Genomic DNA, 17,964 nt, shown 5'->3' on the forward strand with positions numbered 1-17,964 from the left:
GCTCAATAACCTGAATATCTGTTAGCTCAGTGTCCGTTGTAAAAATGCTTGGATAATATTCTATAGAGCACATTCCCACTCTGATCAAACCTAACACAAAACCAAACGCGTTTCGAATTTATACTATGGCGACAGTGAAGATGAACAAAGTTATTTTGTTCACTGTGGGGCCTGTGAAGTCACAAGTAATGCAGCTGTGTTAGGTGATAGGCAGCTTAGGAAATCAGGGCTGGGTTTGCTCAGAATGAGTGTTTGCTGTTATAAAGAATTTTCCTTTCATTCTGTAAGAATGATATCAATTGCTACTAGTCCAAATTAACTGTTTCAGTGATAACATCTTTCAGACAGATAGGTTGGAGCAGGAGAGGGGAAAGATATAATGAGCAAAGTTTTCATCTTTGCTTTGCCCTTTCTATAATGAATAAAAGAAGAAGAGCAGTGAAGAAAAATCCATAAAAGCCCCAAATGGAGCTGGAAGAGGTTCCTTCATGCAGAAAACAGCCATTGGTCTGCCTTCTAAAGATGCTTTAAAAGCACTGGACCCGGTATTTCGAGAAGATGATGCTGGAGACAGAAAGGCCCGGAGCAAGAGCGCAGCCACAGCGCAGAGCAGAGTGGCTGCCCCAGGCAGAGCTCTGGTCTCCAGAGGGTGGTTGCTGTGGGGTGTGTGCCACAACTTAGCCAGTGTCCCCGAAGTCATCTGAGCTATGCAGAGTAGTTCGAGATCAGGAACGTGCCAAGGTGTCTTAAGACCACTTTAGCCCTATTCCTGGAGCTGCAAGTTTCTCAGTTCAGTAAAAATCTGATTTAAGGTCATAACCTCTCTAAGAAAGATGTCTCTTCCTTGGACTCTCCATTCCTCCACCGGCAAGCTAAGGCACTGAATTGACTTGAATCCTTAACTAAGCCTTCGCCCCAGAAAGCACCCGCTGACCTGAGAATCTCACCAAAAGCGTTTCTGTCAGATTTACTTTTTCCTGAAGGTTGTAGAGAAAGTTCCCTGTGTGGGTACATAAGGGCTCTCATCCTAGGTAGAAGGCGGATTTAACAGCAGCAGCCAAACTGGTGACCACCCCTGGCTGCCCAAGAGAACTGCTCCTAGGAGAGGCCATGGGAAGCATCGCTCTGCTACTGGCCAGTTAACCCACAGACCAGCATAGCGGGATAAATTGAAACCACCAGCCAGGATGCTTGCCTTCTGTTTCCCAGAGAGGAATTTTGAGCTGGATTTTTTTGTCCATGCCGAGATTGTTCACTGGTATTTTAAACTGTGAACTTTATATTCCCATTTTATACTGCAGAATAGCATGTTCTTCATCCATCTGATAAGAATCATCCAGCATCTTTGTGTATAAATCTGTTAGGTCATGCCTGCATTTTTCAGCTATTGTTTTAGGAGTACCCTTCCGGTATTTAAAAGGGGAAATATCTTCTTCAGTATTGTCTTCCAGCTTTGAAGCTATGCTGAACAACAAAGACAGACAAACATTTAATTCTCCCCTAATCCTTTAAATATCCTTACAAGCACATGGCGTTCACACGCTGTTAAGCCCGTCTCCTGTAGCAGCTGTATGTCTTCTTTTAACTCTGTCTTTAAAGCCTGCAGCTTCAACTGGGGCGGAACAGGAGCCCACGATACTTCATCCCATGGTGGCTGTCTTTCTGGGTGGTATGGAGAGGGATGGTTTTCCATAATAAAGCGATCATCTGGATTGAATTGCAGATATCTAATCCTCACACAAGCTACTCCTGTTTGGTTTTGTGAAGTGAACAAAGACATCAACTTAGACATGCTCCAGGCTGGATTCAGGTATCTCTGAGACCTTCTGATCATTCCAGTGATTAGCCAGCTTGCCTTGGTAACTTTAACACAAAAGGACAAGCATAGAATAAAACCCCTTTTCTTCAGGAAAGAGACACAAATGGAAGATTTCCTTAACTTTACCCCCCAGGAAAAAGACTGAAGGGGCAGGCAAGACAGTTGGGACAAACCCAACTCTCTCAGGCCTCCTGTCGTGTTTTTTATGGTGTGGGAGCGGAGAGTGATTCAAGTAGCTGCATTACAGGATGGGGGTGGGTGATGTGCATGTGAATTGGTACGCATTGACTTAAGCCCCGCAAACTGTATTTACTGATTATTTTCCTTTTCTTCCTGAACATGAAAACTTTTTGCTTGCTTTTCATAGTTTTTCTGTCTTCCTGTGAGGACCCATGGAGACATTTAGTATATTTAACTGCCTGAAGGCAGATAAATGTATCGTTCCTGACAGGTGCCTAACCAGGTCTTGAGGACTTTCAGACCCCATACCCTCCTCAGACAGTCCATCCTCGTGTTATCCTTCCTATTAAAAACTTCCACCTGCCATCTATCCTGAACCCATCGTTTCTTGGCTTGTTTGAATCAATATGGAGATACATAATCTTTTCCCTTGGCATCAATGATTTTTCTGTTCAAAGACTCTTTATCCTGTCTTCACTCAAACCTCCTTGTCTTTGGGCTAAACAGCCGCAGTTCTTTTCTATATATTTTCTAGAATTCTGATCATTTGCATTGATTGTTTCTGCCCAGAGTACATCGTGTCACCGAAGTGCCCCTATTCTGCAAGAAACCGTGGGGCTGAAATCTAAGGGCCAGACATCACCCTTTCGATCAGCGTGGGCATGGGAGACAGACTTTGGTCTCCTTTTCGAAAATCTTGCCTTTTTTCAAAGGCTGTAAAAGCCTGGTGTAAGCATTCTCTGATGAAAGCTTGGATAGTTTAATATAACGTAGCATTTCTGGAGCTAATCTGCCATCCAAATGCACAGCTACACAGTCGTGGTGTTGGTCGCCATTGGGAGATTTTTCTTTATTGCATGCTCTTGCTTAGTGAAAGCTAAAACCAGTCTAATAGCAGGAGGCTTTGGAGGCACAGCAAAGTGTATAAAAAGGACACTATATCATTTTTCTTAAAAAAAGAAAAATGAAGAAGAAAACCAAAATAGGCCACTGCTGAGGCTTTAAAAACTGATGTAACAAAAGGAAATTTCTGAGGTTTTGTGCTGTTTTGTGAACTTGAGTCACTTGCAGAAAGACTATGTTCGATGTTGAGAAAGTAATGAAATGTTCTCCAGGATGGTTTTTTCCCATTTTTTAATGATTCGCTTCTTTAAAAGGCACTATCTTGTCAGCATTTGAAAGCTTCTCTTTGTAACCCTCTAAAGCGCTCCAGACATTTTCTACAAGAAGGTTTTAAACTCCCCAGTATAAACAGATGGTCTGTTGGTATTTGTATGTAAGAAGCTAGCAGATTACATTGTAAAACAGTCTTTGGGGTTGGAGGGAAAGTTAATGAATAAGATTAGCGTGCGATGGCTTTATTATAGTAAGATCCACACAATTAATCAAGACCGTTGTGGCACATTATAATATAAAGACGCAATGTAAATATGGGGAAATTCCTTTAATTTGTGGATTTGTTTCTTAAATGAAGGGAAAATTGGCTTTGAGGGAGTGTTATGCATGAAATCCTGATTTTAGCTGTGCTAATGCAGTTAACTTGCTGCTGATGTGAATAGGGACACCACGTAGCCCTGCAGCTTTGATCAGTCTTTTGGGAACACACATGGAGTTCCTGCCTCTGCTGTAGACGTCCTGTGAGCCTGGTTACCCAACAGACCAAGGCTAACGTGTTCACACTAAGGAAACCACGGGAAAGAGTGCAACAGGTTTCTTTATGCCAGTTTTAATTTGGCGTAGAGTTCAGTTACTCACAGAGTTACTATGAGGAGTAATGTTACACCAGCTAGAAGTCTTGCTGGAGGACTTGGAAAAAAAGCAGGATCCTTAAGAGAAAAAGGAACGCAAGAAAGGAATAAACTGTCATTGGCGGAATTGATGTTCAGATTCACAAAAAGATACTTTGACCAATGCATATATTCTTAGACATTCCCCCATGTGTACCTTAAAGGCCTTGATGAATCAAATAATATGGCACATGCATTCTGACACATTTATCTTTTTTAAAACTACACTTTTGGAAAATTTATTGAATCCCTTCAAAATAATTGAATGTGCTGAGTCCCCACATATGCCTTTCCTAGAGAAAGTTAGGTATCTTTGATTGATGGAAATTACATTCATATATGAATTACACTAATTTATTATCCTGACTGACATGTATGATCGGTTTGTGGAACTTAACCCTATGGGCTACTTCTGTGAGAAGGAGCTTTCCAAATCAAATCCTCAAATAATACCACAATAATTTCTAATAAAGATTTCTCAGTCAGCTGGTACCCTGGAGCTAGTGCTCTTCCAGCACTAATTTCATTTTTTAAAAATTGTTTAGGCCTGTAGAGTTGAACTTTCCTGTTGTACTCAGAGACTATATCAGCACAAAAGGCAATTTGAGTATATTCCCTGGCTTTATTTTCACCATGTCACTCCAACATAACGATGTCCAGGGCAAACTGCCCTTACGTGATGTTCATTGACCTTCACAATGACCAGGAACTTTCCTTTTGTGTCAAATTGATATTGAGGGATAGATTTTGCCATTAGATCTGTTAGTTTGAGCATGAGCTGCATGGATGCGCCTATACTCAGCATTTCACCCAAACACTTAACAGCACCCCAGGATTTTCCTGATGTTCCTGGGCATGAAGGATAAAACACTGTGTCCTGTAGAACAAGGCAGATCAGTCAGCCAGAGTGAAAACATCACAGGCAGCCTGCCAAAAAACCATGTCCCTTCTTTGTTGTCTCAAGCCGTGAACAGGAGTGCACGGCATGTCTGGAGAGAGTGAGCTGCACACGAGGCACACGCCAGCGCAGCCAGCAGGGCTTTAACTGTGCTGCTCTGGGAGAGCGCACTGGCTCTGCCATTGCACGTCCTGAGGATGGCTAAGCAGCTCATCTGGCCTTGATACCCGGGCAGCAGCAACACAAACATCAGCACATGTTCACCAGCAACTGCAGTCACTTGCTGGGTGCTTGCTCTTCAGCACAGAAGAGGCTTAACTGTTACAGAAAAAACGAATCATTTAAGCCTCAGCTGTTTTATAGGAGTTCCTTATAATGAAAATGCAAGATTGGCAAATGTTAGTTTGGGGTTGGGTTTCTTTTTTTTTCCTAAACATAGGGTTTTAAGTCCTAACCAGGCAGCTTTTATCACCTTTTCTGTAGCGTATGGATAGGGATTTCATCCTGTGAGTCCTCCAGTATGACAGTAACTTGTGGCTGAAGTAGTTTGTAACAACCAGAAGCAAAAAATGGAATACATTTTATATTTTATTTAAACAGATACTTGGGATATGATTTAGAACCATATTAAAGGCGCTCTGTCAAAGTGGTCTGCATGACTGAGAATGTCTAATTTAAAAACTAGGGTGATGTGAGCTCTTACCATGGCCTAAGCTTTTATTGTAGCAGGATCCTCTCCATGCCAGCCCTGGTTCCTGCAGCTGCTGGACCATCATGCTGCTGTGGGAGGGAGCAGTGCTCTTGACTGTGCCGCCCGTCCTTCCGCCAAGTGATTTCCGATGCAGTGGGAAAGGTCAGCCCTTGCCCGGATCTGATGCAGTTCCTGCTGTGCTGCGTCTGGCTGGGTGGGGAATATATTCACTGCCACCCCTGTCTCCCACCCCCCTCCAAGTGGTCTTGCTGGCTACATCTCCCTGGGCACAGGAGACAGGTCTGGGGACATCTTCTGGCACAGAGGCCATGTGGCGCAGGGTGACTCCTGTCCATACTATTATACCCTCTTATCCTGCATCCAAAGCGGGAATGGCTCTTGGTCATGGGAACTGTTTGGGAGGGCGGTCATTGCATCCAAGCACTACCAGGGACCCTTACATGCTGGTGGCACAAACCACCATGCTGCAAGGCTGGGAGGACTCCCTGGCAGTTTTTCAGCTCACTGATACAGTCATAGCTTCTTCTGCCAGGCAGCAGCCCTGCCTGAGGCTCCCCCATCCCCCCTGCCTTGTCCTCTGCCTTTACAGCTGCGATAGACGAAGAGGCACCTTTAGGGCATGAGCTCCTTGACCTATTTCAGACGTACTCTCACGTGAGTGGGACTGTGCCCTATTTTCCACCCCCAAGTGCAAGGGGAGAACAGTTGACCGGTGCTGAAGATGCTGAAGTGAGGAGAGAGCCACGTACCTCCTGGGCACCTCCTCGCTTCAGCATCTCCAGCCAGGACAGGGAGCGTGGGCACAGCCAGGGTGGTGGGGCACAGGGAAGGTGCCATCATCCCTCCCCTGTCCCTCCCTGTGCAGCCCCCGGATGCCAGGGAAGGACACAGGAGCCATTTGTGGGTGAGAGTCAGATATAATACAGGGACTGAGCGGCACTGGCAAAAATCGAGAGGGCAGCAGGCAGCAGAGCTGGGGTCATGGGGGGCAGCCAAGGAGGGTGTCTCACCGCTTGCTCTGTGGGGGAAGGCGAGCAGAGGGGGACTAAAGGGCGGATGTGCTTCATGGTTGTCCTTGAGCATCACCAACGGCAGTGAAGCAGTTAAGGTGTGGGGAGCTCTTGCTACATCTGAAAATAGCACGGCGCAGCCTTCAAGCACTGGCAGTGCTGTGCTGACATTTGTCCCTTCGAAGCGTCCCCTCTGCCACCCATTGCCACTCAGTTCATTGGGCGGGAAAAGCCACCCACTTGGAGATGGAGCCTGGCTAATGAGGAGAGCCTCTTAAGGAACGGGACATCACTTCCTCAGGGCTGGCCTGCTAAAAATAGCCTGGTGAGGACGAATACTTGTGTGAAACAGTCTGCAACCCAACGTGATCTGGTACATGCTGGAATTTCTTTAGGCTAAAATGAGGTGTCATGCGAGGCAGGCAGGGAGGGAAGGAGGAGAAGCCCACTGCCTGATTTCTGGCATCTCATTAGGGGTCTCTGCTAGTGGGGAGAGAGGGGCAGATACCTCTAGGGCATGATCCAGGGCAGGGCATGGGCTTGGGGACCTGGCTAGCCCTCTCATGGTACCTAGCTCTTGGGGTACCCAGTTCTCTGCTTTAACTTCAGCAGGATCCCAGAGAGAATTGCTGTGCTGCAACACCAACCCATTCACCGGGAGCTAAAATACCATGTGATATTTGTTAACCCTGGCTGGTGATGAAACCATGTCTTCAGTCCGCAGGAAAACATCGCGGCTCTCTTGCAAAGAGGCAGACTGAGCTCCCAGAAGCTGTCAGATGCACATTTTTCTCACCTCTGCTTAAAATATTGCTGTAATTTTAATTTACTCAGACAAACAAGCAGTTGACTAAACAGACATTCATTATAAAATTCATATTAAGAAAAGAGACATTTGGGATAATTTTGATTGATTTACTTGGCAGAGTTTTGATAGCTACTGAAAAACATACTATTCATGTTTAGGTGAAAAATAAATGGAGTCAAATAAGTGTCACTGCATAGTACTAGGAGGTATATACAGCCACATGTAAAAATGCATAAACACAAACATTTCTGTACAGCAACTTTTCCTTTTAGTCTGTATAGAGAAACACTGGTTTATAATATGGGGAAAGTATAAAGCAGACATACATGCAACAAGGACATGACAGTTACATAGGTCCCACCTGCCTCCCAAGAGTTACAATAATAATAACAATAATAACAATAATAATAAAAGCCTTTTTCAGGGAAAAAATTTGAAACCTGGAATGTTTTCATGTTGAGGTTTCCAGAGAGCTTCAGATGTCAAACGTATCTGAAGGTGATTTAAAGGCTTGATTCAAAGCCCTGTGAAGGCAATGGAAAGACTCCATTGGTTTCAGCGAGCTCGGGGTCAGACCCAGCTATTTAACCACAATCCCATTCTGCCCTCCCCCAAAATCGAAGTTTGCAGATAAAAATAAACAATCGTATCATACAAAACTTTGTATATAGAATACAAAAGGTAACCATTGACTTTTTGTATAAAATACAACTTTTTGATAGTATATTTATTTCACATATGTATAAATATAACCCAAATAATATGATTTTTATTATCCTACCAAAATATTATTACTTTTTGTGGGGGGTTTTTTACAAAAGTTTACAAAACAAATAATTCTTTATATTTACAACCCAATACTGTGAAGAGTGCCCGGTCAATGACGAAAAATAGACTATAAGGGTAGTGCACTTAGCCATTGCAAAGAAAGAGAAAAAAGACACTAGCTCCGTTCAGATACAAGTGTTCTGTAGAAATGTTACGGGATTCAAGTTTTGGTTGCAAGAGGCTTTCACAGGCTCACATTTCAAATGCATCAGGCAAATCTTTACAAGACTGCAAATGGCCTCTACCTTTGTTGAATTTACTTAAGATGGATGAAATTTTGATCCCAGGGACAACATTTGCAGCCCCGTGTCTTCTCCACTCCAGGCTGAGGCCAACACGATGAAGCTCAGCGTTGAATCCACCACCGGATGATATCCTGACATCTTGGGACCAGCTCCTTAGGTGAACAATTTTTTTACATTGTTTGAGGATTTGGAAAACGATCCGGTCTTAATACAGAAACCAGTGGTGGCTTTTTCAATGGCATGTGGGGGTAGCTGAAGTTACCAGACTTCAGTGCTCATGGCTCATGATGACACTAACTCAGCCTCAGCCTTAGTGGCATCGCAGTCGTCTATTCCTACCAGAGCTTCGGCCACCACTGCTGACCTGCTCATGGACAGGGTGTGTGCCTGTGTGTGAAACAGATGAGCTGATCTTCCCTCCACTTTAAACTCATGTAGCTACTATTTCAGTCTAGTTTTTACACAATTTATAGGGGACCCATTTGATAGATGACATCTGTATCCCTCCATAGTTAGGTGGGGCACCAGTGACCTGGGCCAAAAAGCTCTTTAAAGACTTGGAAAAATTTGTACTGGCATATCAAAGGGACTGCACACACCCCAGCCAAAACTGGTGAGAAGAGGGAGTTTTCTGGGCAGCTGAGCCACCATGTTACACAGTGCAGGGGTATGCAATGATTGCTAGCTGGGGCAGCAGAAGGAACTCTTCAGCATGCTTTCTCGTCACTCTTATGGAAAACATGTCTGGGAATGAACAGCATCATTCCCAGCTCACCTCAACTGGCATATCAAGCTAAATGCCCACATTATACCTTTCCTGGAGGTGCTGGTGCTCGTTTGTGTCATGATGCTTCTTGAAACATCATGAAAAATTGTGCCCACATGAAATGACAGGGTGAAATGACTGGAAAAGCCTTATTAAAACCTCTTATGAGAAATAGGTCAGATAAGTGCAGAGGCTATTGTCAAGTAGTCTACTTGTCCCACTGCCACTAACAACGATGAATAAAGCACTTGCATGGGACAGAGCAATGCCTCTTGGTGCCGAGGCATGTGAATGTAGGCATTATATTTCTTTGCCACATCTAGTTTTAGCTAATTCAGAGGAGGCTGTGAAACATGTCACACCACATCATTTTAAAGAACAGCATTTTCATTTGAATTGCAAGATCCGTTCCCACCTGTGAGTCCTCCTGTCTGACTCACTGTGGAGCTGCTTTACAGTGATATAGCACCTCCTTCTGATGCCCTTACTGACCAAGTCTATAGGAGAAAATTTAACGTTGTCGAGACTATCCCCTGGCACCGAGGTCAAGCGATGTGGAACAACTTCTACCCTTACTGCTCTGCTCTGTTAGCCTCCAAGGCAAGGTGTCTGTAGACTGTCTATGGGAATGATCCTTGTCCCAGGTGATGCACTGAAATTGCTCAGGGCCATGTTAGCGGGGCCATCCCCAAACCCAGAACAGATGATTGAGCTCAGCATACAGAAATAGTCCCCCAAACTGTTTCTTTTACAAGCTCAGATGTGGCTGAGTGGAGCTTCCTACTGTGAGTAACCCAGGTGGTTATAACTGATCTGCATGCTAGTTTCAGGGGCAGAGTGTCTTATACTCTGCCTGGAGGCCACCACTGGACCTCTTTCAACTCTGCCTATATGGCAAAGGGAAAGCAGGATGGAGCCAAAATGCTATGCAATCAAAATGGTAGCCTCTCCCCAGACACAGATGCTGGCATTTCTGATGGGATAAACCTGTTTGACAGAAGAGGACCGGGCTGAACTACCTGACACTCACCATGGGTTAAGATGAATATGAGAATAGTGGCTTAGCTGAGCCACTTCATGCATTTGCCCTCCTCTAAGCTGGACTGGGAAAGTAGTCAGTGACGGTTAAATCGTGAGCACCCTATCCACTTAAGTTGTCCATTAAGTCACTGGAGTCCCTGGGGTAGGGCAAGGTGGCAAAGTGAGGATCTTGAGCTTTGGTGTAGTTCATCTCGTGTTTCCCTCAATGCCCAAAATGATTGTGCTGTTGGCAGGACAGTAGTGTCCTCTGATACTTGCTGCAAGCACTGATGAAATGGAGAAAGTGAACACTAGAGCGCACTCAGTAACACACTGGATGATCTGTTTCCTTCTTCCCTTGGACAAGACCACTTACCCTTTTGTGTGCTACAAAACATACAGGGTTTAAACCAAAATCATTGGGAAAGCAAATGTGAGTTTGTACTGTGTAAAAGTAAACAGTTTGTGTAACACAATGAGATTTACACAGAGCCTGATGCTGTCAGGGCTGAGTAATCCCGAGGAAGTTAAGGGCTGTGAACACGATGACTGAAGAGCTCTGGACCACTTGGGCTTGTACTTGCTTGTACATGTTCCACAACCCATACCACTGTCTGGTGCTTGTGTGTGCGAGAAGTTAAATATGTTTTTCCATGCAGCCTCTGTGAGAAGAACTGACGGGTTTGCAATGTGCTGGGCACCAGTGTGGGGAACAGACCCTTCATGCATTCTCACTCCTTTGTGGCAGGCATGAATACCACTTAGGTTATCATTTCATCGCTGGAGACTTCAGTTTTGTTCCTAGAGCAACTCTTCAAACTGGGCAGTCACCCTACATGGTATTTTAAAGGACAGCCCAGTTACTGGAGTGTAAATTAATAAAGCAGGTTGTTGGCATCTAAAGAGAAAGCTCATGTCCTTAATGCCTCTTCATCTGGTTCACCCTTGGTACTGTCACTTATGAGTGGTTCCCCAAAATTTCATCAAGGTTGATGTCTTTCATCCAGTCATCGTTACCAGGTTCTGTTTTCAGTAAAGAATCTATAAAGTCTGAGTCACTGTTGAGCGCAGGTCCTATACTGTCACCTTGCTGGTTCAGAAAGTCAAATGCTATGTCATTACCATGGTCACTTCCTTGGTAAGCCCGAGAGTTTTGGTTGGTAGATGTGAAACCAGTTGATGGCAGAGATGACGGAGGTGTCATACTTGTTCCTGGCTGATTCAAGGTAGGCACAGTCTGTCCTCTCAGCTGGTTAGGTCTTATGCTGAGACCTCGTAGCGAGCCAGCAGATTGTCCATTTAGAGTCTGGTGCATTTGATTTAGAGGAGGCCTCATTTGGACTCCTGCTGTTAACTGATTAGGAGGTGCCAATGCACGCTGAGGAAAATGCTGGTTGCCTACATTGCGTTGCAAAGACTGGTTAGGATATGGAGTGCCAGTGGGGAAGCGGACCCCTGTGGGTTTCAGTCCGTCCTGCTGCTTCACCGCAGCTTCTTGCGGGGCCCAGTTCTGGGCAGTGGCAGTAGCTGTGATCATCACGTTGGCTGGCCTTTGCGGGGAGATACCTGTGGCTCCGTGGTTCAAGCTTGGCCTTACTTGCTGCGAGTTGACTACCGACCCTGTCCCAAAAGGTGCTACGTTGTTTCCCTGTGTCATGGTTTGCTGTCGAGACATCATGGGGTTATTCTGACTGGGCAGGACTTGATTTTGGTTTCTGTGTGGCTGCATTTGGTTCATTCCTGAAGTCACATTGTACGTGCTTGTTTGGTTGCAAGGGAGGCTTCCATAGCAGCCCATACTCCGAGCGGCAGGAACAGAAGGCATTCGGGTCCCAGAGGGTGTGGACATGAGGCTGGAGCTCTGGGGTATGATGCTATGAGTTGAAATTGGGTTGGATAAGGGCATGTTGGAGCTCATACTCACAGCTGGTGAACCACCTGGAAAGGAGACAACAAAAGTGTTAAACATGAGTGCATCAGCGCATGGTGTCATTCAAATACCAACAGGTTAAAAATCCAGTCTTCTAGCAGCAGAATTTCTTGAAGAAGATACTTTGCTCTTAAGAGGATTTTCATGAACTTGCTCAAGGCCTCAAAGATGCTTATCATCCAAAGGGTGGTTTGGTCTATATGAAGTCCTTGGTGGTCTTTCCATCCCTTCAGAGGACATCAGATAAACCAAAACCAGCGCTCATTGTAAGAGAAATATTGAAGCAAGGAAGGACAGAGAGAACCACTGGGCAGGAGAGAAGACTTTTCTGCCTTTTTTTACAGAAGCACTACACACCTTGGACAGGAGAAGGCTGATCTAAGTGAGCAGAGGCAGAGATCAAGAGCTTGTCTTCCTTACAGAGCATGGCTCATCCTGTCTCACTCTAGAGACAACAGAGAGTGATAGGGACCATCATCAGGCCCCTTTTCCACCTTTCTCAGACACCAACAGCAGTGGTGTCTATCCCTTCTGGAAATGCCCGTCCCAGACAACAGCAGGAGCCAAGACTGCATCTCACACGTTTGCAGCACTCAGAGCCTGCCTGTCAGCCAGGTGCTCAGCCCAGTGTGTGACCTGCTTGTCCTCCCGCATGGTGGCTGAGCAGGCACAAGGACATGGGTCAGTGCTGTGCCTGATGAGTGCCACCCGTGTGCCCCTTCTAAGCTCTCTTCCCAGCTGGGCTATGGCCGTTTGCCCCTGCAGAAGCTGACTTGCCCATGTATGGCCCATGAGGGAGCCACACATGATACCTGACGTGCAGGCATTTGCTGCACATGAACGTTTAGTGCATCAGAAAACTAGAAGTTATGAGTTGTCATGAATCTACCATTCATGGCTAATTCTGCCCAGTGGAGGACTTTCCTGTACCTGACATCTGCCAACGAATCACACAAGGAGATTTCTTTTCTCTTCAGCCTCCAAACCTCGACACAAGCTTACCTCTGTGGCAGATTTGCGGCTATATAGTCTCTATTTTGAGGCCATAATAAGTCATTTACACAATGTAGGCTGATTGCTTATGCAGTGCTAGGCTCTGAATTAATCTGTGAGAGACTGATTGAAGAAGACCAAACATTTTCTAAACGCAGCCAGTGTAGATGGCACTGTGGAGAACCCCCCTTTGCACATAATCAGCTGCTCCACAGCTTAATTCCCTTTGCTACTGTTACTTTCAGTACAAGCCCTACAAAAAGGGCAGCTAGAAGAGGTCAGATTCAAAGCAAATGAAAGGCGAAGTTTCTTCACACAATGTGTGGGTAAGCTGAGGAAATCTTTGCCACATGACACAGTACAAGCTAAATTCTAGCACCACTTTAGATGCCTCCCAAAGTGTGAGGAAAGCTGTTGAATGGGCTTGCTACCAAGGTACCACCACATTTCGGGAATTATCTGAGCCTCTCCCAGAGGAGGAATGGGAGGAACATACAGCCCTGGAGCTTGGCTATTTCATAGGTAGCAACTAGTAGCAATTGTTGGATGTGGACACTACCTTGGTTTGATCTTTCATACATACGCTAAAACCAGACTGAATTTGGCTAACTTTGACTTTGTCATCAAATCTTATTATATATCAGTCTGTATGATTAATTTTATTAGTTCGTCCATCAACAATTCCTTCTTACCACACAGGTGCTTCAAGACTGTGCTCATGCCTGCAGTGTTCTCCAAATACTTTGGTCTCAGTCCGTGGCACACTTTTCAGTGCTTTGGTCCTTCTAAGCAATTTTCAAAACTTAACAGTTTTCAGCATTTGATTTCAAGGCTGTACATCACAGCTGGTCACAGTAATAGCTCTTGCACATCTCCAACATGGATGTAAAGTAAGCTCTTTTTTTCTTGTTCAGCATCATCTCAGGCTGTGTTTGTCCCTTCAGTTGCAATCACACAGACTGTTTACAGCAGTATCTGGAGAGCTATCAGCCATTTCCTTATGTGCTACGTTAACTTTGTATCACTCTGGTTTCTTAACCAAAATAGGCAGTACTAAGTCAGTTGCTTGTAAGGACGTTTACTTCAACAACTATTACCTTTATCAGACAAAGTTGTGGTTTCATGGAAAAAAATACCATGCTAGTTTGAAAAGGTTCTTTTACATCAGCCCATGTTGCCTGTCATTAATTATATTCCCTTCTTAAATTCTTTATTATTCAGGCTATATCAGCTCCCCAGTATTTTTGCTGAGTTCTGCATTAGGTCACTTGGGCTGCAATTACCTACTTACTCTTTTAATTTTTGTCATGGCATTAGCAATCTTCCTTGGAGTTTCAAGACTAAATAAAAAGTGACATAAGAATTTGGAGAACCTCTCAGCCAGCTCTTTCAAAACTCTTGAAGACAAATCATGCGCATACATATTTAAAAAGTCTATGTTTAGGAACAGCTGTTTAATATGCTGTTCCTGTTGAAATTTCACCATAATGATGTTCAGTTCCCTCAGACTGGAACTGAAGAAAAAAATATATATTTCTGCCTTTTCTGCATTATTTTTATACATAGGCTATTTCTATTTAGTAGTGGATGCAAAGGATTCCTTTTTTCCTTAAGTGCTTTAAAATAATCTCTTCCTAAATCATTATTAACACTGAGCATGACTCCACAAGCAGAGTTGCTTGTTCCAAATCAATATAGACATAGATACTTATATCAAGAAGCTCCTGGAAGGTAGGCTTTTCCACAAACTGTCTCTAAGCAGGAGACACTTGACTGTAGAGAATCTAATTGTCCTAACAATTATGTTGTCCTAACTTAAGCACCTAAATTCAGCCCTTGAGCCACACAGTCCCTGGGACAGGAGATGCTATGAGGAGTCCACCTGCTTTTACCCCCACAGGGACAATCAGATTGTCCTCCATGTCCTCCCAAGGAGCCCCCTAACTGAATTTAGCTTTGGAAATGAAGAGAAGAAACTCAGTGCTCAGCAGGCAACCTCATCTTTGGCTTTGCTAGTGGGTTGTGCATTGCTCACTGCTTTTTGGAAGTGCTGTAACATCTTTTCACAGAGGTGGTAAGAGATGGGGGCCCTGATGCTTTGCTCCGTTAGGCTGGTACTAAAAATGAGGAATGGCACAGAAATAGGGGGCATTTCAAAAGACCTGGAACAGCCATCTGGGGAGAGCTGGTTCTCTTCCTCCAGCTGTACTACAACTTTGTGGAGTCACTTCACTTGCTGCTGGGTGACCCTGACAGCTGTTGAGCAGCCCCCAGGACTACCATCGCACTGTTCCTGCAAATGCCACGCTCTTTAAAGAGCACATGTGGTTGGGATATGGGTTGTACTTGTTGTGCAAAAGACGAAGCTTCCTCTTTCTTTGTATTGCTATTTTTATCCTTTTTATTTTTAACACAAATATTTTCCATTCTGATTTCTTCCAGATGGGAAGAAATGTCTTCCCCGGCAGCACTGTGTGCAGCAGCCGGGCACCCCAGGCTACAGCGATTTGGAGAAATGCCTTCACTGCCCGATTCACCTGCTCTTGTCTTGGGGATTTCTTGCTGTGACATAGCACTATGGGGAAAAGCACAGAGGAATGAAATGCTTAACCATGTGTCTCCAAGCCCCTATGTTATTATATTTAACTTTTTGTCTCTTATTCCCTGACCTGAGCAAAGCTATTCCCAGAAAAAGGGAACAGATTCCCTGCTGTTACTCCCTTATGCAAGAGTTTCCTAAAGCTCCATCTGGTAGCTTTGCTGCAAGCTCCCAGCACAGCCCTTTCTCCCAGACTTGCCTGAAAAGCTGCTCTCCTCCCTGGGCTCACTCAGCAGGGACTTGAGATTTGAATGGACAAGTGCTGCCAATCCCACATGTTTCAAATCCAGGAGATGGGACTCCAAATACCACAAGACTGGCAGATTGTCCATCAGATTAAGAACAAGAAGAAAAGCCACATAACAATGGCAATCTACTTGTTTTGGAGGTTTTCACAGATGTGGCTGCAGTTATTTCCATTTTGTCTCTTGGGCTAGAAATGGATTTTTTTTAAGTAAAAGCCAAGAATCTCAGTTAATCATTTAATTCCAGGAACGAGCCTTTAAGCAACACACCAAATCACAGGATTCCCCAGCAAACTGCTAGGGTTGCCAAAACATTTGTTTACGAGTGTAGGAGGTACCAGGCCAGCAAGCAGGCCTCTCTCTGCCCTGTGGCATTGCCCTCACCACGGGTTATTCTGCTGGCATCAGTGATGCTTGTGCAAATTTACTGAAGATGATAAACACTCAGGCCCATCAGAAAGCATCCATTTCCAGACTGCACCAAGCTTGCTGCTAGAACTTGTAAACAAAGCAAACGAGCGCACGAACACTGCCTGAGCAGCCCAGCCTGGCCCTTCCAACAGGTAGCTGGGCTGTTGGAGCCATGGCCAGCAGGCTGGGCAGAGGGGTAGCATGTGAATGAGCTGCACTTGGGAACTCGTTAAAATCATAATAGAAGCTGGAAAAGTTTTTCTACGAAGGACAGATAGGAAGGAAAGACTCAGATCCCTGGCTGAATCCGCAGAGCCAACAGTTACGGAAAAACAAACAAACTAAACCATAATTTTTTCCTCAGTGTGTTGTGTATAAAGATATACTAGAAGGCAAAGGATCTTTTTTATACTTAAATGCACAGACACTTTGCAGTATAAAGAACATCCTTTGATCCTATCTGCTGCATTTCCCCCACCTCCTTTCTCTCCCCAGCACCTTTTCCTCACTCTGCCTTTGCTGTTAGAGCAGCCTCCAGCTAACCAGCGAGGTGAACAGCATGAAAAGCCAAACAGGCACCCCTGTGCTGCCAATACCAGACTCTCCAAGGAGGTGAGGGCACAAGAGCTGAAACACAGGACTAGTCTTGAAGCATTAGACATTTTCTGCCCTGAGCAGTTCTGGCAGAAAGCAGGGGCTTTTATGCTACTGTTTGACTGATCTGTTGAAATGCTGCTTGTAGAGCAGCACTGAGGCTGTGACTGTGGCATATTACACAGACCCGTTGTTCAGATGGTAGCTCGGTTGCCTGTGATGGTGTCATGTGAAGTACTTAAAAATCAGTATGAGGTTCTTCACGCAGTACATGAGCTGCCATTCAAAGGGAGGGATGGTTGTCATCTTAGTCTCTGAAGCAAGATCACCATATACATAGGCAAGTATCTGAATGGAGTGAGGTTGCACAGTCAAGAGAACACCTCTGTATCAAGTATAGGGGTGCACATCTGCCTCAGGCACTGCTAATGGGAGGAGTACCAGCCCCTCCTTCCACATCTATGAGAGATGCAGCATCAGCCTGGATGAACCTCCAGCTGGTTCTCCAGATGATACATCAGCAATTCTCAGTGGTGGGGGACTGTAAGGTAAATAGCACAGGAGAGCAGCAGCCACCACCCACCGCCTCTGTGGTGGTATAAGTGGGTACCCAGAAAATCAGGCCCCCGTCACCAGTGCATGCATGGCTTTTCTGGATGGTCTTCCAGCTGGAAGGAAGGAAATGGTTTCATTTAGCCCAGGGGCACTTACCAGGATACTGGTTTGCTTGTTGCATGTTGACCACATTCCTTCTCTGGTCTTTATAATCTGGTGGTGGTCGTGTCAAGTGTCTGTTCAGCTGATCTTGTGGAGTTATTTTCTCCTAGAGGATTAGAGGAGAAATATATTAATTTGCTTTTCTTTATGCTTTCCTGGCTCTGTGTTTTGCTTACCTCTTTCTTTTCTCAGTATGTACAAAGCTGAAGTGTTCCTTCCTTTCACTCTGGTCCACAGGAGAGGCAACTGTGAACCTGTGCCATTGCCCACTGAAGTCTGTATGGAAACTTTTCTGCAGGTTGTATTGTGTTTGAGTCTGGCCTAACTTTCCTTAAAATCACTGAGAGTTTCTCAGCCTCTGAGAACATTGGCCACGTCTGCACTGCAGTACAAAGCATCTTC

The 17,964-nt window shown here is 45.0% G+C and overlaps 1 protein-coding gene across 1 annotated transcript in view; it reads right to left on the reverse strand.

The window, feature by feature from the left end:
* Nucleotides 1-11,031: 11,031 nt before the first annotated feature.
* MAML2 (mastermind like transcriptional coactivator 2) overlaps nucleotides 11,032-17,964 on the reverse strand; it is a 215,990-nt gene continuing 209,057 nt past the window's right edge. The window contains exons 4-5 of the mRNA XM_086481747.1: nucleotides 17,557-17,668; nucleotides 11,032-12,011 (exon numbers count right to left, since the gene is read on the reverse strand). Of these exons, the coding sequence (XP_086337873.1) occupies nucleotides 11,032-12,011; nucleotides 17,557-17,668 (1,092 nt within the window). The remainder of the gene's footprint in view (nucleotides 12,012-17,556; nucleotides 17,669-17,964) is intronic.

This window comes from Leptosomus discolor, chromosome 1 (genome assembly GCF_034619465.1).
Source record: "Leptosomus discolor isolate bLepDis1 chromosome 1, bLepDis1.hap2, whole genome shotgun sequence".
Lineage (NCBI taxonomy): Eukaryota > Metazoa > Chordata > Aves > Leptosomiformes > Leptosomidae > Leptosomus > Leptosomus discolor.